We start from the raw sequence: 22,714 nt of genomic DNA, 5'->3' as shown, positions 1-22,714 counted from the left end.
GTGACGGACATACGCAACCCTGAGGCGTTTCAAGGACAACACTACAATAAGCTTCACGAGTTTTCTTCATAGTCTTTGGGTTGTCGACTTCCACATGGCTTCCAACATAAAGCCATTGTATAAGGATGTTTTGACTTGTGCTTAGGATTTCACTCGTGTTTTTTTAATTTGTATGGTCTACTCGAGTGTGGTTTTGTAGCCGTTTCAGAAACAATTTTTTTGCACATCTCCTCTGCCGCTTTCTACTTAATCAATACAAATACAACATGTTCAGCGTGTTAGATTTGTATTTTTCATTCACCTCACCTGTTTGTAGATTCACTAACATTCACCCCACGCTGCTTGAATAGTATTGCACAACCAGCGTGAAGAAATGGACTTAAATACGCAAGGTGTGCCTGCACATAGACAATTTCTGCAAACTTGTTTGTTTTGGGGGCAGAAGATTGCCTATTTAAGCTAATCTATTAAAGTCTAATAAAGTTTGTTCTGATAAAGAATTCAATAGAATAGCTAACAAATCAGGGTACCCTAAAGCTTCGCCTTCAGGAGTTGAACGCAATAGCGAAATCCTGTACTTCCAGCACTCGGTGCATGGAACCTTTTCAAATTTGTTATTAACCCACTACGTGGCCGTAAGGGGTTAGGCGCACTAGTGTGTGTGTCTCTCATAGTGGGGTACCGGCTTTCAACGACGGAGGCATTACGATAAACGCATATTCTGACGCCCGATTGCAATGGACGGTTGTGCCATGCATTATTACTGCTATATTTTATGTTGCATTCTGATGAATGTATACAGGACGCGTGTGCTTGCAAAGCATGAAAGTTACTTTCACTGCATTTCTAAGCAGAGGAAGTTTTTTTCACTGTTTTCACGAGCAGATGCATGGCCGTATGGTAGGACATGCGCTTGCCACGCGAATGATCCGGGTCTGATCCCAAAATTGGAACTAAACAACCCTGGTTCGGTCCCCACGCTGATCCGGTGTGCTCAAATTTGGGCGCACGTTAAAGAACCCCAGGTGGTCGAAGTTTCCGGAGCCCTCCACTATGGCGTCTCTCATAATAATATGGTGGTTTTGGGACGTTCAACCCGCATATCAACCAATCACTGTGGTCCAGAATTTTATATCGTATATTTTATTTGCATCGTCCTCGGTTTTATTCAGTCACACATAAGATGATGATTTTTCGCTCACAACCAACGACGCCGACGCCTGAATTTCTGCGAAACGAGCTTTTTAACACTATCGCCTTAAAATGGCTGAACATGTGCCCTACAAACAAATAAATTAGCGAAAAATGTCTTTGTACAGAACACCTTCGCTTCTTCCACATTCGGCACCTCATCTTTCTTCTCTTATACCACGCAGCTCGCACGTGCTTGAGTTATCTATGTCGATCCTGGCAGCGTATTTGACAACCGTATGCTGGAGAACACGCGAGAGAGGGGAGACGCCCATGTCGTCTGCTACGGCGCTTCCTTGGCAGTGCCCACTAGCGCTTCGTTTGCTCTGTTTCGCACGCACACCACAGGACACGCTGAAGGCTTAGCAAACGGCTGGCGCGCGAACTTTAAATGTATCTTGCGTCAATACATTTGTTCATTTCTAATTAAATGTGTTAAAAGAGAGGTTGGTGCACAGGTATGGCTCCAGTTATCGCTTTTTTACGTTATAGTTTGAAGCAGTAATTAACCCCTCTCTTGTAGTGTGTCATAATTATATTATCTATTATAGATCATTCTTTTGGTGCTTTTTTACACTCTTGTATACTTATGTAAAAGTCCCTAATTTTTTTTAATGCGTCTTTTTGTATCGTATATACATTTTGGATTTAATATTTTTCTGGTTTTGCAGTCTATACATACTTTTTCTTATCTTGCGATAAGAAAATGGTTGCTCATTGTTGCGTGAAAATGTTTCAGATATGTTTTTTACGTTTTTGTTCGGGCTTTTGTGTCCATGAAAGAAGAAAAAAAAAAAAGATATCCATAATTTTTGTTCCACTGAATGCTAGGAAGTGCAAGGGGGAGTAGTCAGGAAGAGTTTTATTCCTTTGGGCCCTTAAACTTACGCAATTTTCTTTTTGTCTAAATAAATGAATGAATAAATGATTTAGTAAAAATAAGAAAAAATAACACACGAATGATCTTCGAAATTCCTAATTTTTATATCAAATACCCAATGCCTGAAATGTAACTGTCCGCGCAGCATGAATGTTGTCACGTGATCAATGGTAACACACACGAATTGCCCTCAGTATAAAAAACGACTCCTCAAAGTTATCACACTGCAGTGACCGGACACTTGCCCGCACATTAAGCCAAAATGTGCTGCTCATTGGAGCAAATGCTGTTAGCGTCGGCAGTTACATTATGTCTTATATTCGTCCAGGGGTACACCATCTGCCATAGAAATCTTTTTTTGCAGATTTCAAACTTGTCAAGTTACGCTCGCAAGACGTTAAGCTCGCTTTTTGCAAAGGTTCCCCGGTTTCCTGCCGTACTATATACACTTCAAGGGAAGTGCAGAGAATAACGAGAGTAAATATACCTTTCAAAAGGGACGTTTTAGTTTGACATTTTATTAACTGTAAGGTTATGTATACACGAATTGCTCCTGTCCGCAGTCGTTCATCAGCAAAAACAATCACTACACCCCTGAGAAACAATGGTAAAGTGTTACATATGGTCCTGCAAGGACTAAATTCTTGTGGTGTAACAGCTATTTCCCAAGAGGACCAATGTTTTTGGCAAGGCATCTACTGGCACAAATGTACTTGCCTGCATAATACATTTACCTACACCACTTTTCAAGAGTTGATATAACAGTAAGGTTTCCAGCCGGCAGCGTATGATTCGACGAAACAAACGTTCTAGAGAGATACAAGAACGAGTGCACCAGGGAAATGTATGAAGCCCACGTGATTCACGCGCGCATTGATTCGGCTGTTAGAATGGCTTTCGTAGACCTAGAAGATGATTACGTAGACCATCGAATGCAATATTCGTACACGTGTTAGTAGAGAGCTATCATCTTATCGTTCTCTTCGTTTTTACGAGAGTGCATATTAAATAGGGCGAAATAATTCTCCTCTGTTAGTGCTTGGTCCTGTCCCTTCTCTCAATGTCCCGTTGTAACGATGTTTATCCGAACGCGAGTATACAGCACGTACATAAAGTATCGTCTTTGTTGAGATAGATAGATAGATAGATAGATAGATAGATAGATAGATAGATAGATAGATAGATAGATAGATAGATAGATAGATAGATAGATAGATAGATAGATAGATAGATAGATAGATAGATAGACAGACAGATAAGCAGACAGACAGACAGACAGACAGACAGACAGACAGACAGACAGACAGACAGACAGACAGACAGACAGATAGATAGATAGATAGATAGATAGATAGATAGATAGATAGATAGATAGATAGATAGATAGATAGATAGATAGATAGATAGATAGATAGATAAAAGTGCTCACCTCGGCTGCTGCGACTGGGGCGGCCTGGACGACCCACGAGCATAGCACGTGCACGAGCACACCGACGTCACATCGTCCGTGTCCGAGTGGTCCCCTCCGCCGTGGCCGGACACGACGCTTCCGTCGGCCGTGATAACGTCGCCCTCGAGACGCACGGCCTCCTGGGCCGCGCACTGGGCCTCCGCCTCGTCCCGCCGCTCGTCCTCGGTGTTCATGGTGAGGAAGCGCAGCACGAGCAAGTTCATGGCGGCAGACACCACAGAGAGGCCGAACAGGATGAACACCAGGCTGAAGGCCACGTACTCGGGCTTCTGCTTGAGCGCGCCCTCTTTCTGGAGCGCCACGTAGTCGCCGAAGCCGATGGTGGTGAGCGTGATGAAGCAGTAGTAGAAGGAGTCGAAGTAGTCCCACCCTTCGTACGCCGAGAAGGCGGCCGCGCCCGTGGTCATCACCACAGTGCTCAGCACCGACACCAGGCACACGAGGTTGGTCTCCGATACGTCCGTGTTGCGCATGCGTAGGCAGCGCTTGCCGTGCTTGAGCAGGTAACCGACGAACGTGTTGAGCCGCTCACCGATGCTCTGGAACATGACGAGCCCCAGAGGGATGCCGACCAAGGCGTAGAACATGCAGAACGTCTTCCCGCCCCACGTGGCTGGGGTCGAGTGACCGTACCCTGCGGCAGTGCGGGGAAGAGCAAGGGATTTGATTTGATTCGCTTGATTGATTCTTTCATGATGCTATCGACTGAGAGTTCCAAGGATTTAAGTGAAGGAACTTGGGCTATACGTGGTAAAGTTGCATGGGGACAAACAGAGCGTCCTAAACGACGTGGACACAGCAAACAAAAGACGTTAAAGCGCCTCCTACGCCATGTCTATTGTTCCCGTTTCCCCCCCCCCCCCCTTCTTTGCTGTTTATCATTCACCATGTCCTATAGAGGTGAATATGAAGAGCAAAAAATGGTAAGGCCGGAACACTTTGAAAATTAAATAACAGGAAGCTACAAGCCTATGCGCGGGAGTTTCCGATAAATAAAGCAGATGATACATACACAGAGCTTGCCAAACCTCTTCCGATTGCAGGTGTGAAGCCTTTGCTATAAGAAGAAGCAGGAGAAGTCGTTTTTCGCAGGCACTCTACTGTGTCAATCAGTTTCTCGCGCACCAGCGGAGTATGATATTTGTACATCTGTGTGTTTTGCCATAAAGGCGTAATCATTGCCAAGCATCACTTTAACTTAACACCGATGATAAGTATATATGAACAGAAGCAGTCTTCAAGCAACACTATGATTCTCTTCCATTTCGTGCGTCATTATGAACGCTTGCAGCACTTCCCGCGTCGGTTGAACGGGAAACGTGTGCGCTGCTCGATCACCCGGAAGGACGCTTCTTCAAGGAACGAAAGCCGTTATCACCTCGTCTAGCGACGACTCACATTGGAGCGAATGTATTATTCATGCTCGTGCCCCGATTCAGGTCGAAAACAGAATAGAGTGCATGTACATATAGTGTTTCGCGAAAGCGTGGAATAAAAGAAAAGGGAACACCCGAAAAAAAAAACATCGTATGCACTTCCCGCCTCCTACCGATATTTTGCAATTCGTGTATACCTGGAACGCACAGTCTCCTACACATGCTCTAGTTCTGCATCTCTCACCCTCTTAGCTGCGCTCTCCTAATCACCCTCTCACGCGACCAGTCTCGCTAGCTTTTAGACAGACACTCTAACTCACGCAGTATCCCAATCTTTTCATGCGTATTCACCATCATACTCTCTCCCTTCACCCTCTCACACAAACCCACAATAGGCCTCTCTCCCTCTTGCCAACACATGTAAACTTTTGTACACAAACTATCCCACTGTTCTCTGACACACACTATCTCACTCTCTCGCTCTTCAGACACGCTTCCATTTACTCGTTTCCACACTTGCTCTCAGACCTCGCTCTTCCTAAGCCACGCACTCTCACTCAATATTCCTCTCCCTCTTACCCCCGAATGCAGAGATGTTACTTGACTCGTACTTGACTCGTTCTTGACTCAAGACCGTCTTGCCGGTCGCCATAAATCGTTCTCGAACTTGCGGATGACTTGAAGGCGACTTGGCTCGGTCGAAGTCAGGACAAGTTTCAAGTCAGCTGCGGGGCTTGCTTGAAAGCGACTTGACGCGTTATTCCAACATGGCCACCTCTCGAATGGACGTCGCGTGAAAGGTGGCCGCTTTTGAGTTTGCTTGCCTCGCCATAAGCGAAGCATTTTTTGAGGCGCACTGCCTGCCGAAGATTCTTGGAACCGCTTTACGTGACCAAGGAAACCCGATGGAGTTGTACGGCGAGCAACAATTCCACGATAGGTACAGATTCATGAAGAACGCCGTGGGGCAGCTGCTCGTTATGTTGCCGCTCCGTGAAAGTGGGGACAACCGAAGACAGCCCGTGCGTCCAGTGTTACAGCTACTGATGACTCTCAGGTTTTACAGCGCTGGCACATTCCAACCAGTCACCGGAAATTTCGTCCGCATTCCGTAGTCGACAGTGTGCCGTGCAGTCGGAAAAGTTACGCTACTCATCGCAAAGCACCTGTACGCGATGCTGGTGCGCTTTCCGCAGCCGGCGGACTGTTATGAAGTGGCTGAGTTCCCTTGCGTGACAGGTTGTGTCGACTACACACACGTGCGTATTAATAGCCCCGGTGTCGACAACGCCGAAGTGTTCCGTAACCGCAAAGGCTATTTCTGTTTTTCTATAACACGACGACACTTTCCGTCTCTTTCGGTAAAAAAAAAAAAAAATTGACTCGGTGCTGTGTCCGTGTGCCTCGTCTATCCTTTCGTCCCGTCTAGGGCGCTGTTTCTCGCTCAGAAAGGCATCGCTTGTAGCACAACACTACGTAAAGTTACACACACACAAAAAAAATAGGTGGCCCTATCACGGGTTTTTTAATCCGCGTCACCATCATGCAGCGATACATTGCTGCACCCCGCGAGACAGAATTCTGCTGAGGGCAATGTCCTGACCCCCGCTTTTTCTCTTGTTTACCAAGCTCAACAAAAGGATATGAATCACATTTGTTCCCAGAACTTGTTTTTTTTTTTCATAACTGCGACCTAGCCTATTACAGGCATGCACACAGGCGAACAGAAAGGCAAATACCGTGAAAATCGCGTCACCTCGTAAGCCAGGTCAGCACAAATACATGCCATGGCGTTCAATTGAGGAAAAAAAAAACGACGAAAGAACCCAACGCGATGCTTGTTTCGCCTCCAAACAAGCAACCATGGAAAAACGCACCGCATTTGGGTGGCCACTAAAACCAGCGGACAACGAACGCTTTACAGAAGCAACACTGCGCATCGCTGTGGTGGCAGGCACGACGTGCCGCTCGTTAGCCGTAAAATGGCAAGAATATGCTTGTGGCCCTTCGTTTTTATAGTTATTTTAAAACGTATGGTCTTTTTTTGGTGTAATGCATGCCTTACGCGAACAACTTCATTAATACCCTCGTTAGCAGGCAAGCAGCGTGTTTTCTGCTTTCAAGCTCGTTCTTGACTTGACCAAGCAAGACAGCCTGAGCATCTATGAAACGCGAAGGCTGACTTGGGCGTTTTGAAGTCCGCTTCTTGCTTCGCGCCGACTTGCTCAAGTTAAGTTGAAGTCGCGAGCCAAGTAACATCTCTGCATTCGGGGGTTAGTATTCAACGCACACAATTCCGTTTTCCTCCGGAGGGAAAAAAAAACAATCTGCATTTCCTTTTCCGTGGATGGTGATGAGGACTTCATCATAGCGGGAACAGCGTTTCGGATGGCCTCGCGCTGAGAACTTATTCGCACGTATAACACAGTTGGCAGCACGCGCGCGCAAGCTAAAAGCAGATGCGCTGCACCATTTGCGCCAACGTTTCTGCAAATCAACGCTTGAATGCATCATTATGATCCGAGCCTACTGTCTTTGTTTTGAACCGTAGCGTTCAAATTTAACAGGACAATTGAAAGCGTAACTGTGTTCTTGTACCCACGTTTGCGTGCACGTGTTCATACATACCCATGTATGTATGTATGTATGTATGTATGTATGTATGTATGTATGTATGTATGTATGTATGTATGTATGTATGTATGTATGTATGTATGTATGTATGTATGTATGTATGTATGTATGTATGTATGTATGTATGTATGTATGTATGTATGTATGTATGTATGTATGTATGTATGTATGTATGTATGTATGTATGTATGTATGTATGTTTATGCATGCATTTGGAATTGTGCCGTTGTTACAAGCTGCCACTCAAGCGTCGCCAGCGCGAAGTCGGTGACGGGAATGACAGCAGGTAAGTTCGTTCCATACGCAAGTAGAGACAAACAAGAGATCAGAGACGTGAGAAAGCAAAACAAACTTTACTCTAGTAATATTGCAGCACACGGGATCTAGTAAAACACTTCAATACAACTAACAAAATACATCAACACTTGATAAAACAAAAAATACATATAAAAACAATAAATCAGCTTACGACAGAGAACTATTACAAACTACACAAAATAACAACAATAGAACTACGGAGGAGAAAGTTCGAAGATATAAACAGGTGAAGGCATACGTGTGATGACCGGCAGCGTTGCGTCCCCGACGATCGGATGCGAGAAGTCGAAGAGAGTTCTGGCACGACTGCGATGTCGGCGGTGTTGCAACGCTGGTGGCTCCGGGAGGCTAGTGCTTGCAGGTGACCTCGGGCAGGTTGAGCTAACTCGAGGCAAATTCCCGATGTCTACGTTGCAGACGTTAATATTGCGTCACAACTAGACGAACGGCTAAGTTTAGGTGGCCAGCCGATACAGAGCCACACTAAAAACTTCTAGAAGAGATACTTGCTGATCTGTTTCTAAACCATGTTGGTCAGCGACTAGACTGCCTAGCAGGGCAAAATCCTGCGCTTAAATCTCCCTCGTGTCCCATCGCTCTCTTCCTCGGGGACAAGAGACCTCTAGATGGGTCTAATCGTGCGCTTTTCATTGATGGAAACTCCGCCCAAAAATATATTGACCCCACCCCTTTTTAATTAAGAGAGGGTCCTCAACTCGCGAGAGTGACAACCTGTTGGGGCGCTGTCATACGGCTTGGTCACCAGAGGTTTTCCCACGGTTTTCCCGTGGGAACGATCAGACTGTTTGGCTCTCAGCCGGTGCGTCTCGTAGTCTAATCCTTGTTCGGGGTACATCGCGGCCTTCCACGACCCTGCAGACGCCGCCGCAGTTACAAAAGGATCAAACGTCTTCGAAGAAGAGCACCCCATTCTGCACTTTTCGGCTCTCTTTCATGCGCCCGCCGTTCCCACGGTCAGTGGAGAGTACGGCGCCCGTTAATTGCCGTGACGCGGGGTCACCAAAAATGGCCGTCCGTGACATTGCCCCCCACTTTCAGAATGTTATTCATAACATTTGCTCACACGGAGGCGAATGTTTCGGCAACAAGGAACAAAACACCACCAACAAGGGAGACATGAGGACTGTCCCTCTCATACAAAACATAAATAGGCAGAGTGCATCAAAGTAACAACAAAGGGGAAAAACAATTGTTAGAGTACCAGCTTCAGTTACACGCACAATATTAATGCGCCATACAAACAAGAAAAAGAAATAGCCGTGTACGGCAGCCATCAATACAGAATACTATGCACGAATGTATACTACGAACCAAAACGGAACAGGTGCGCTCCTCTACTCTAGTGAAATCCTTCAATGTGCATTACAACGTGTAAAAACAACCAATGCACCAAGTAAAAAGAAAATAACTCAAAATACACTTCTTATACAATGAAATATGCACATACAAACAGAAAACAAACGACGAAAGGAATAAAAAAATAATATGCTCATAGACCTCAAGAACTATATTCGGCTCAAGTAATAGGCTCCCACGTTTTCGCTACCCTTAATATGCGTAATGGTGAACTGGTACTCTTGGAGTAGTAAACTCCATCGAAGTACTCGAGCGTTCAGCTGTTTTGCCTGTTGGATATGACTCAGAGGCTGGTGGTCTGTCTGGACACAAAAATGTACTCCATATAAGTACATGGAGAATTTCTGAATTCCCCATTCCAACGCTAGACATTCGCGTTCGATGGTACTATAGGAAGCCTCCCGTGGAAGCAGCTTCCGGCTGGCATAAGCTGTGGGGTGGAGCTTGCCTTCGTGGGCTGCTGTCCCTCTCCTCGTATCTTTTCAGTAAGTTGGCGTGGAAGATTTTTCTGCCGCCAGCCGTGTCTGCGACGTAGTCAGCTTCACCTTTCTTTTCCCGGACTTCAAAAGGGCCCTTCCATTGCAGCAGCAGCTTGTTCGTGTCGGTGGGAAGTAAAATCAGTACCTTGTCTCCGGGGTTGAAACTCCGCTCCTTCGCTTTTCGATTGTACAGCTTCGTGTACCGTGCTCCGGCCTTTTCGAACTCCTCGTGTGCCAGGCGGCATGTTTCCTCCAAACGGTTCCGAAGATCGAAGACATGCTGGTACGTCGTCTTAGCTTCTTCAGTCAAGTCGGCGCTCGTCCACAGCTCCTTCAGTATCGCCAAGGGTCCCCTCACATGGCGGCCGTAGAGAATCTCGAAGGGTGAAAACCCCATACTGGCCTGCGGAACCTCCCTATAGGCAAAGAGGAGAGGAGCCAGGTAGCGGTTCCAATCTCTCGGTTTTTCGGCGCACATGCACTTCAACATTAATTTTGAGGTGCCGTTGATCTTTTCCACCAAGCCATTCGCCATGGGGTGATATGGGGTGATGTGGAGCTGGCGCACGGAAAGGAGCCGCGCTACTTCCTTCATCAGGTCCGATGTGAAGTTCGTGCCATGGTCGCTCAGTACCTCGCGGGGGACGCCAAATGGGGAGAACATCTCCACCAGGGCTTCGGCCACTCGCTCAGTTTCGATACTCGGGAGCGCCACTGCGTCTGGATACTGGGTGGCATAATCCATCAAAGTCAAAATGTATCGGTTCCCATGCTTTGAGGGCGGGTGAATCGGTCCCACTATATCGATCGCCACTCGTTTGAACGGGGTGTCGATTATGGGTGCCCTCCCCAGTAGAACATGTGGTACACGGCTCTTTGGTACGGTGCGCTGACAAATGTCACATGAGGCGACGAATCTTTTTACGTCAGCTGTGATGCCTGGCCAAAAAAACTCCTCCGAGATCCGGTCTTTGGTTTTCTGCGTGCCCAAGTGTCCTGCCATTACACCATCGTGTGCTGTTTTAAGCACAGCTTCTCGGAGGCAGTGCGGAACGACTAATTGGCGTACAAGCCGTCCGTTGGCCTCTGTGTACTGTAGGTACAGCAGTCCCTGTTCTTGTTTATACTCGACGCTTCCCTTCTCGTTTCGGCATGTTTGCCCCTCTGCTCGCAGCCATAGTTATCTCCCGGCAATCCCGCTGTGGTCCCAGGCGTACGAAGCTTGGCAAGTTTTTCCGGCTGTGCATGTGCTTGGGAACGGGTGATAGCTGCTGCTACAGGCTCTTCTCTTAACTCATTTGTCGAGACAAGTTTTTCAGTCTCCTTTCTGGGATCATTAGGAGGTCTTACGCCATCGAGATTGCCCAGAATGAGGTGATACAGTGGATCTTGCAGACATAGTGCTGTAAGATTGCCAGTAAAGTAGGGGGTGTCAACCTCAATCCGTGCTTCGGGCAGCATCCTCGCTGTTCCGTCAACCAAGTAGACGAGTCTGCTTGTACCTGTCAGATCGTCTTCCGTCACCAACTTCCTCCACACGATTACTGTGTTGCACCCCGTATCCCGCAACACTGATATGTCTGTGCCTCGGAGGGTCCCTGTGGCCACTGGTAGGTTCTCGGCCAGATTTTTCGGCGGTGTCACCCTTACGGCGTTGACGACGGGGACTTTTTCGCCATTCCTAAGCTCGATATACCCGTCGCATATGGGATACTCACGCGTTTCCCTTGGTGCGTAGAGGCAGGACGCCTGGAGTGAGTTATTTGTTCCTGACCGGCAGTCGTTTGCCCTATGTCCTTTTTTCCCACACTTGAAGCAGACGATGGCTACATTAGCGGCAGGTCTGTTGCGACACAAGTGCGGCGGGTGATTCCCACGATTGCAAATATAGCACCGTGGTAGTGGTGCGTGGCTGTTGCCTCCTTTCTCGTATTTCCCCTTTTCGTCCGTTATGGGACCATCTTTCCTTGTTTTCGCTAGGCTTGCTCCACCCTGAGCTTCCACCCTGAGCTCCACCCTGAGCTCCACCCTGAGCTTTATGACAGGCGGTAGCCTGTCATAAACACTTAGCGCCTCTCCTGTAAGACATGTCGAAAGCGCCGTCGCCCATTGGCTTTCAGGCCACTTTTGCCCTCTGGCGATGCTCTCAAACCGGCGTATAAACGCATCTAAGTCGTCCCTTCCTTCGTCAAAGGTGACGAGTAGTCTACCTGTGTGTATTCTCAAACTCGACTCCTCCCCGGCATTGCCGTGCTGACTGCTGGATCGGCTCACACTGCTACTCTCACTGAGGCGAATCTTTAATTGCAGTAACTGCACTTCCCGTTCCGGCTTCCCTTGCCGCTTCTCGTTCTTTCTCCCTTTCTTCGCGTTCTCTCTCCTTTTCTTTGCGCTCTCTCTCCTTTTTTCCCGGGCCAGTGCCCGCTCTTCTCTAGCTAACGCTTGCGCCTGTTCCTGCTGCTCCTTAACCCATTGTCTCAGTTCGGCGCCCTCGAGGCCTAACTGTTTACCGTGCGCGATCCACTTATCAAAATCCACACACTCCATACTGCAACTGTCACTATAATGCCACTATAAAAACAGCGCGATCATATGCAGGATGCAACTGCTTAAACTGTGCGGCTCTGTCACCACGGTGTCCGCACGGTTCTCGTTCTCCCCTCACTGTCTTACTCTTGTACGGAACGTCCTCGTCGCGGACGCCAGTTTTGTTACAAGCTGCCACTCTAGCGTCGCCTGCGCGAAGTCGGCGACGGGAATGACAGCAGGTTAGTTCGTTCCGTACGCAAGTAGAGACAGTGAAGAGATCAGAGACGTGAGAAAACAAAACAAACTTTACTCTAGTGATATTGCAGCACACGGGATCTAGTACAACACTTCAATACAACTAACAAAATACATCAACACTTGATACAACAAAAATACATATAAAAACAATAAATCAGCTTACGAGAGAGAACTATTACAAACTACACAAACTAACAACAATAGAACTACGGAGGAGAAAGTTCGAAGATATAAACAGGTGAATGAATACGAGTGATGACCGGCAGCGTTGCGTCCCCGACGATCGTATGCGAGAACTCGAAGAGAGTTCTGGCACGGCTGCGATGTCAGTGGTGTTGCAACGCTGGTGGCTCCGGGAGGCTAGTGCTTGCAGGTGACCTCGGGCAGGTTGAGCTAACTCGAGGCGAAGTCCCGATGTCTACGTTGCAGACGTTAATATTGCGTCACAACTAGACGAACGGCTAAGTTTACGTGGCCAGCCGATACAGAGCCACACTAAAAACTTCTAGAAGAGATACTTGTTGATTTGTTTCTAAACCATGTTGGTCAGCGACTAGACTGCCTAGCAGGGCAAAATCCTGCGCTTAAATCGCTCTCGTGTCCCCTCGCTGTCTTCCTTAAGGACAAAAGACCTCTACATGGGTCCAATCATACGTGTTTCATCGATGGAAACTCCGCCCCAAAAATTATATTGACCCCACCCCTTTTTAATTAAGAGAGGGCCCTCAACTAGGGAGAGTGAAAACCTGTTGGGGTGTTGTCATACGGCTTGGCCACCATAGGTTTTCCCACGTTTTTCCCGTGGGAACGGTCAGACTGTTTGGCACTCAGCCGGTGTGTCTCGTAGTCTAATCCTTGTTCGGGGTATATAATTTGTTTGGCCTATTTTAATGTATTTAACGGCCGAACGCCATTACTTCCCCCGAAAGACGGCGCCACCACCCATTCCCAAAATTTTGAGACATCTGTCCGTGGCGCCATCTCTCGGCGGCAGGAACGACATTCTGCCATAAATTAATCAGAACCAAGAGGGAAAAATATCAAATCTGACCAAAAAAAGCTAGTTACTGAAAAGGACTCCGGGTTATACACCGCATAGACCCATTGGAATGTTTCAGCAAAATGGCACTATCTCGTTGAAAATTCTTGAAAAGGCTATGGCTTGCCGGGACAGTGAATCACTACCGATTTGAAACACACGGGACCGCATTGCAAAGCTTTGGGTACTTGGGGGCGCCACGCGGTTTTTAGTGCAACACTGCAATTGTACCGTAATGTTGCAAGGGGTTTTTTCTATAAGAAAATCTGGAATCCTTTTTGGTAGCTTTCTTTGTCGGATGTGATTTTTCTCGCCTATTTACCATTCCTTTACGGCCGGCCACCGTTTACGCGGGCGAGAGAGAGCACTACATGCACACGCCTCCTAGAGTTACTGTTTATACTATCTGCGGGAGCCTACACCGTCACTTTAGTAACTGCATACAGTAAGTCAAGCAATAATATGCAGTAACTCTACTGTATATGCTACGTAGAGGTAGCATATACAGCTATTCTAATGTCTCGAAATCCTGGTCTTGCTGGAATGGTTTTTTACATGTGAAACAGCTTTTTGACTAGCCTGTGTAACACTGTCCCTCCGTCCGCACTATGCTCCCCTAGCCGCAGGTATGAACTTTTTTACTGAGAGGTGGATTTCCTCCTTTCTGGGCTGTTGCACGAGAGGGCGAAAGCCAACGTCACAGCCACGGCAGTTCATTTCTCGGGGGGTCACGCGCGCTAACAACAGCCCAGAGAGGACTATGGCAGCGCCCAGAACGCCTTGAGTAAAAAGGTCTATTCAGGCGGTACTAAGTAGGTCACGCCTCAATTGTGCGCGCACGTTGACGTTACTCTCTCCCTAGCCTGTCACCGCTCACCGCGTGTCATCCTTCTCGCTTCACCCTCTCCACCACTCCCAACGTTTTGTCACTTCACCAACGCCGACTAAATTTAAAGGCCGAAAGGCTGCCGCAGTGATGTCGGCAGGCTGCCGCATGCTCAGTAAAACTTTTTTTTCCACATTTTTTATTCGGCCCAATCTAGCCGCAGCAGCTGCGAGAGCGGATGCGTTGGTTCTCCTAAAACGTGAACGAAACACGAGCTTTCCGTCGCGTTCGTGGCGTAACTGGGCCCCCACCCTGTGACGTCACTGCGGCAGCCTTTCGGCCTTGAAATTTAGTCGGCGTTGGCTTCACCCACTCCACCCCAGGTGGTCAAAATTTCCGGAGCCCTCCACTACGGCGTCCCTCATCATCAAATGGTGGTTTTGGGACGTTAAACTCCACAAATCAATCAAGCTTCACCCACTCCACTGCTCGCAAGTCTCCAGCAGTGGAGAGGGCATCATCTTACCCTTGCCACCCCTCTCCATCTCACAACGCCGACAGTGTGGACAACGCGCCGCAGCTTACCGCGTGATCGCATCGACAAGCGGCACGCCGTCGTGGTATGCTTCCCGCTAGAGTGCGCGTACCTTTCTGGGCTGTCGACGGCGTGGCGAGGGTTAGCGAAGGCGATCGCGTTCACGAATGGCGACGTCAACACCGACAAGACGCGAGCCAGGGAAGCCGAACGCCAGCGTTGGCAGTGGAAGACCACGCAGCGGCACCAATGAGATGCGAGTCAAGAACACCTATCGCGTTTGAGAATACAAACGGCGCAGGCGGCGCGCACATGAAGGCAACTTGTTTGATCTATAGACATTAGGCTCCCTAACCGACGAGACGTGAGCCATGGAAGCCGAGCGCAAGCGTCTTCAACGCGTCCCGCCTGCTGTGTCTTTGAATTCAAACAAAGGTTTACTCGAGTAAACGCTACCCCGAGTTTTGCTTAAAACCGTTCTTCCAGCACCCGCGTCCGGATCAACACCGTACGCACCGCAACGGCTTCGCGTCCTGGTTCCCTTCAGGGGATATTCTATTGCTTTGCATTACCATGACACCTGTTTCGCGGTTTAATATAAGGCCATCGAGTCTTTTTTACAGAGAATACCTCACGCAATTACACCTTTTTACGTCTCAGATTATTTCTCAATTCCCTTTCCACTGAGGCTGCGTAATGCACCCGTTTGGCTTCAGAATGAAGCGTAATTAACTAAATAAACACTACTAAACGTTATACACCGTACCGGAAATTTTACGTTAACGTTGAATCGTTGGTGACGCTATCATTTTTGGCATATTTATTGGCAGTCGTGGGGTGTTCAAACCCCCTGCACTGCCCCTTTTGCGCTTTACAACGCCGATGCCCCAAGTTCACATAAGATACGGTCTCGTTTTCTTATGTCCCTCCTCATCAAGTAGATGCGTCTACATCTCTGATTACTTTTTATACAACTACGCATTCCAAGTCAACACGACACGCGGCTGCGGCGCCGCCTGGCCGCCTACCCTGATATCAGCGCCGGCTTGTCCTGCAAAGGAGGTTTGTTGCGATTCGTTCATAGACTGGAAAGCTTTGATTGGGTGGCCTAAGCGAGGGCCGCCGCGTCTTCAAGATCTTCATATCGTAAAGCGCAGCATAAAATCCGCCCATAAATTGCTTACACACACACACACACACACACACACACACACACACACACACACACACACACACACACGTGTGTGTGTGTGTGTGTGTGTGTGTGTGTTCGCAAACCCTGACAAAGACCGGTCCACCGTTCGAAACCGTTGGTAACAAAATAAGACACCCGCTAATAGTTGTGTTTCTTCTCTTCCCATGTATGTTTGGCCCATTAGAAAAACTTCTCTCTCTCTCTCTCTCTCTCTCTCTCTCTCTATATATATATATATATATATATATATATATATATATATACGCAAGTGCGCCCTGAAGCGCACTGAGTACCTCTTCCTTGCTCCCAGGGGCATAAAAGAGCCAAGCTAAGAGGTTTATTTGGTCGGTTTATGCCTGTACGATGCTTTCTATAGCACGGTGGTGACACAGTAAAAGGTCTTTTGCGTATATAGACCACGCTCTCGCCATACCAAAAACCGGCACACATATTAGGCAACATAGTGAGTCGAAAGAAAGTCAAGCGAAAAACGAGAAAAAACAACATTGTAATCGAGAATCTCCGAGCGTATGAAGGCTTGCAAAGCTCTAGCCTACAGGCAAATGCAAAAAAAAAAAAAAACTCTGACGTGCATCTGGTTTACTACCAAAGCGCTTAATGAAGTACGAGGACGGAAAAAAAGTGGGCTAAGAGGTGAAGGCGTTGTCTGGGAGTTAAGTGGCCCTAAAGAGGCTGTGGCGATGAGGTGATCGCTTTAAGCTGATGCCACGTATGCTAAAAGTAGAAACATAAGGCAAGTAAGAAAAGTATCTACACGGCAAAAGAAAGGTGCGACGTCCTTAGAACAGGCGTTCTGCAGGAAAAAAGTCTTCATGGGCAACCAAGTGAAGGACATGCGTCCGTGACATGCTCGGTATGGCGCAAGATTATTTCCTCCCCTTAACCCTGCAAGCCGAAGCTCGTAAAACAAAATGAGCTGATACCTCGCAAATAAGAGCAGCAAGAGGAAAAGCAAGCGGTGGGGAGAAAATCTGTCGCAACTGATTGCGCGGCGGGATTATGCTTCTTGCTTTTGAGGAAGAAGATGTGAGCAAGCGACGTCGAGCGGAGGAAGGAGATGAGTGCAAAATAGGCTCAAAAATATTTGATATCCCGGTTAAGGTCTGTACCTTCGTGTTTACGCTAATTACACCGAGTGCCATGTAACATGCGAGACATGAATAGTAAAGAAGAAATAGTCACCGGGACCATCCAGTTAAGAAGATCACAGTTAGGGTTCGCTCTCTCTAGACACTCATTAAAGGGGCTCTGAAACACTTTGTAGCATGGTCAGAAAACGCTGTCGATTGGTAGTTGAGGCTCCCGATAACACGGGAGCCAAATATTATAGCACAGCACGCGGCCTGGAATTCACAATAAATTTTCAAGGTCAGCGAGAAATTGCTTTTTCTCTTGAAAACTGACGAAGCAAGCTTAAAACTCATTTGTGACAGCCGTTGTCTCAGCGATTGACTTATTTGAGCATGGCGCGCTCGGTCGTTACAGGACCACCGCACTGGAAAGCCACGTATTCGATGAAAAATAAAATAAAAGGAAAAAGTGCTTAAGGTAACAAGGCGCGCGCGACGTATTTTCTTTTTCAGTGCCATCCCTCTTAGCTTAGCTTCCAGCGCTTTCGTCGAGACGAGAGAAGAGAGAATGAAATTTTAGCGTGCGACAAATATTCGTAATTTCGCTCACAGTGGGCAGATGCTATAAATTTTAGCAGTGGTGAATTCACGATCAAATAAGCTCCTTTAGTGAATTCATTCCATGGCTATTCGAAGAATTGTTTCAGGGCCCCTTAAAGTTACCTCGTACATCTCAATCGAGTGCACTGTTACTTCTTACTATTTGATATCTTTAGTAACGAAAAATACTTGTACACGGGGTCTCGTTGCAGCCAGTTTTCACAAGTGATAATGCCCCTGTTAAGAAAAAAACCTCTAGGTTGCTCCATTGAAGACAAGACTCCTTGTCAAAACGTTCGCACCGGAAACCCCCCGTGTCGAAAGGTTATAACATGGAAGCGTTCTATGCCAGAGTCCACCTAGAATTCACTGACATATTCCCGGCGCAATTGATATTGGTGAAGCGTACACTAACAGAGGACTAAGGTAAATCATGCAGAAGAAAAAGTTTTGTTGACTTGGATGGCCTGGGAATAAATCGAACCGATGACCTCCCCGTCTGTGTCGCGTACCCGGTGTTCTGCCCACAGCGCTATTGACGCCCATGTGCGAAATCTCCCTGTCACAGTAATATTTGTTGACGGGGCGATGTCACCATATAGAAGCAGTGAAGTGCTGCACCATTGCACTACTTAGTTCCGAGAGAGAGTGCTTCGGCAGTTTCAGCGCAAAAGAGGCTTTCAATCTTTCATCGCCAGAAAGCCTATTGTAGATGCAATGGTTCGCTTTAATGACGATGCAGTACGTGTCATGTTGCCTCTCGCGTCATGTCGCCTTTCTCGCCACTCATACTGCGACTAATGCGTCGACGGGGAAGACCATGTTTACAAGAGTGCACAGCGCATACAAGTGCTATTGCGTACAATTAGTGGTTGCATGAAATAATCGCCAGAGGGCACCAACGCTTCACGTTCTAATAAACATGAAAGCCGTGCTCACAGAAAATGACTTCTAACGTCTCAATGCCACGTCATGCTTGATTCTCGTCCATACTATTCATTCATGTAATATCCCTCTGAATCACCATTCTCTAGCCATTATTTGTCATTTTAGCTAAGGCACTGCCACCGCTAGCGGCTCACCATAGAATGTCCTGTCGGTATTGTCATAATTTGAATAATTTCCTTGCGAGCCAAAGTCAATTTTTATAGGTTTACTTTATTGTTCTTCTATTTGCTGTGCATCAAGTAGGCTCTTTTTTTTCTCGGAAATTCTGACTACATCCCCTAATCAGAAGATGACAGAGTTGCTCACTGAAGCAACGCAGATACACTAAACCGTTCACACGTTACAAACACAAAAACAAGGAACCGCACACAACAAACGGCACGCACAAACACTACGGAATGACGCAGATTTGTATCCAGCGTGCACAAGACGGTCCAAATATGTGATGCCAGTCCGGAAGACGTGGTGAGGATCAGATCAATTTGCCCCAGTGATAAGTCATTTTGTTCGCCATTGCCTTTTATGTAGGGGCCAATGATAGCCGGTCGTCCCGCTCGCGTTAAAGGAAAGCGAGGACATTCAGCAAGGCATGATGCGGGTGGGGTATCACGCTACCGAGAGTCAAGCTATATACAGGAGCACATGGATCCAAGATCGAGGCAATCCATGGCTCGATAAAGGTACGTAGCCAAGAGGGGGGGATATAAGAAGTAACATCGCGGGAAGATGGGGATGGGCGACGTCGCCAAACAAGCGGCGTTTATACGTCGAGGCGGAAGCGTGTTTACAAGTGAAGAGCGGCGCGTATGTTGATCGGCTGACGCCTGGTTGCTGCTCGGCTGTAGGCTTCAAGAAAAAAAGAAAGAAAGGTACTATGCAGGGCACGATGGGCTCTTAGGGAAAATATAGGGAAGGCAAGGTTGTCCCGGACAAGCGAGGGAGCATTGAAGGTTTTTCGGTTGCCTAAATTGCAGGGAGAGCGCGACACAGACTATCCGCGACGTGTTGAACCGACAGAGCCTTAATGTTACGCAAGGGCGCATTTTCTCGCCGCATTGAGGGAATCAGTAGTGACCAAACTAATTGCGAGTTTAATCATGCTGTACTCATCAAAGGCTGTTCTATCAATGATTATCAAACTATTAATTCGGCATTTAAAGAAAGTGAAGAAGTCCACGAATAACAACGTTGAATGGTTTAGATTCATAAGCGTTACAAGCAAAAGATTCGAAAAGGAGCCGGACATTGATTTAAGGGTGAATCGTTGAAACTGATTGGTTTTGGCTTTTTCCCGCTCGAGTGGTACGCTGCGCGTCAAAAATGTCAAAAAAAAGTAACAATGTTACCTGAAACGCAAAGAATCGACCGCAATTGCATGTATTACATTCAACAAATATACAAAATAGAGGGCGTATACCTTGTGCAAGGTAACGTAACGTATCAGTCGTGCGTACTGCTGTAAACATTCACTCGCAAATTATACAAATTCACAAGTAGTGCGGTATCACGCGCACACAGTCGTATACACTTCGATCAATCTCAGCTAACCCAATCTTAGCTAACGTTACGAAGAGCGCATACAGGAGTGAAAACAACCACACCGCGCCGCCTCTCTTGTCTCAAAGAGTCTTGAAACGATTAAGACAACGTCACCTCACCTCCAGTGCCGTGGCGTGCAGAAACACAGCTCACAACGAAGCGAACAGCTGCCTCTGATAGCTCGTCTCTTACTACCGCTACAGATAACGGGCATGCCCGTTGGACCCATTTCAGATTAATTGCATGCCCTTTGCCCTTGCTACTTCTTACCTTCATGCCCTTTGACCCAGGCCTGCATGCTCCTTCACCCGTTGCAGGTTACCTCCACGCCCTGTGGACCCGCTATACCTGCATGTAATTTTCCCATGGAACAGATGGCCTCTGCGCCCTTTGGACCAGATATGGATTTCCTGTACGCCCTTGAACCTACTACAAATTACCTCCACGCCCTTTGAACTCGCTACGGATTATCTGCATGTCATGTGCATCCTCTGCAGATTGCATGCGTGTGCTTGCATCTACTACGAATTACCTCCACGCCATTTTAATCAGCCTGTGTGCTCTTGCACCCGCTACAGATGACCTCCCTGCCCTTTGCGTCATTTACATATTACCTGCATGCCATCTGCACCCTCTACAGATTACCACTATGCCCTTTGCACGAACTACAGATTACGTGCATGCCCTTCGCACTCGCTACAGATTGCTTGCATTTCCTTCACACTAGCCAAAGATTATTTCCACGCCTTTTCAACCCATTACAGATAATCTAAAAGCCATTTCCACCCGCCACAAATTACTTCCACGCCCTTCGGATCCATTGCAGAATGTCTGAATTTATTTTTGCATCTGCTACAGACTAGCACTCTAGAAGTCCTTCCTCTTAGAACCTTCTGCGAGGAGTACAGACAGCTATAGGAAACACATGCTTATCAGCATTACCCCTATTCCTCCGTGGCTCCATATCCAGTTTCCATTAAATTTGCTTTACTTATAATCAAAAGCAGCACATGGTATGCGCCATGCATTTCGCGGACGCTGCATGTATTGAACTGTCATGTTGTCGCCTAAAGCGATGTTTACACTTCAACGGTCCACAAAAATACCTGCTCAAGAGCTCCAGCTGGCTTTGTTGCTGCGAGGTGGAAACAATAATGGAAAGAACATACGAGAGGTAACAAGTTAAGCCGACTGCAATATCCGGTTTCTTATCCACACTGGAGGTTGAGAGAAGAAAAAGTGGAAAAGAGAGAAAGCGAAGGTGTGACTATGGTGGGCAGAAATAAAGAACGGAAGTAAAGTTCCGCCTGCAACTATGGATTTAGAGCATCCTTTTCGTGCGACTTCCGATGTGGTAACGCAATTTATCTCTTGCAAGTAACGCCGCCGGAAAGCGGTTCGTGTGGATAAAAGAAAAAAGGGGGCTCCATAAACAGCATTTACGCAATCTCGGTCCCCAGCCGTTCCGCAGATCACGTTACATCTGCTACCATAGAATCGGCGCCTAGAAAATGGCCCACCTTTTTGTTTCTTCATTTCAGCGATTTGCAGCGTCCTAAAAGTGCGCTCCCTCTATCTCCTCATTTTCCCTCTCTTCTTAGTCTTATTCATTTTATCCTCCAGGCGGCGCCAACGCCAAAACCACTGTTACTGGCGCCCGTAATGCATTGCACCCGTTTTCCTTCCAGGCTGCCCACAGCCAGCCCATCAAAACTGTGAGGCACGGCGCTAATGGCTTTTGTGTGTCCGTTTGTTTCCCGGCTGCGGTTGTATACGTGTATCTAGACACAACCAGTGCTGCGTGCTTGAACCCGCGTATCTGTTTGTGCTGGCCTGCATGGGTATGTATGACCAAGTATGTGTGTATGTAATACATGCCTGGAAGTGCGTTATTTCGTACACACATGTCGGTAAGTATGCGCGCGTTCGTTGGCGTGTGCGTATATGCACGTATCTCTGAGTGTGTCTCAGTGTTTGTACTTGTATGTCTGTGTGTGTTCAACTGTGTGCTTGTGTGTGCGTGCGCGTGTGCGTGCATGTGTGTGTGTGAGGGAGAGAGAGTGCATGTTGAATAGACTGGTGTTTTTCTGTGCCAGTGTGTGTGAGTAAGTGTGTTTTCATGTGCGTGTCGGCGCGAGCGAACGTGAGCGCGAGTGGTTGTAGAGGAGCGTGAATGCGCGCATGCGGTTTCAAGGTCACCAGCGTTGTACTCCAGAAAACTTCCAGTCACCTCATTTACCAGCTACTAACGTCGAAACTGAAAGGACGTTTTCAAGTTCCGTTTACATGTAAGAAATGTGTTTCTTACAGTTTTTTAAGGTAAAACTAACGTGCATGACGTTCGGAGAAATTTCTGATAGTTATTATGTAGCTCAAAAGAGCATTTATTTGAATATACTTTACCAAACATGGGAAATAAAAGGCAGAA

At 47.3% G+C, this 22,714-nt stretch overlaps 1 protein-coding gene across 1 annotated transcript in view; it reads right to left on the bottom strand.

Annotated features, from left to right (window-relative positions):
- LOC119168545 (two pore potassium channel protein sup-9) overlaps positions 1-22,714 on the bottom strand; it is a 66,121-nt gene that overhangs the window by 4,922 nt on the left and 38,485 nt on the right. The window contains exon 2 of the mRNA XM_037419942.2: positions 3,501-4,176. Within this exon, the coding sequence (XP_037275839.1) occupies positions 3,501-4,176 (676 nt within the window). The remainder of the gene's footprint in view (positions 1-3,500; positions 4,177-22,714) is intronic.

The sequence above is a fragment of the Rhipicephalus microplus genome, chromosome 6 (genome assembly GCF_043290135.1).
Source record: "Rhipicephalus microplus isolate Deutch F79 chromosome 6, USDA_Rmic, whole genome shotgun sequence".
Taxonomy (NCBI): Eukaryota; Metazoa; Arthropoda; class Arachnida; order Ixodida; family Ixodidae; genus Rhipicephalus; species Rhipicephalus microplus.
The sequence above is the reverse complement of the archived record's forward strand: the minus strand, read 5'-3'. Positions and strand labels throughout refer to the sequence as shown.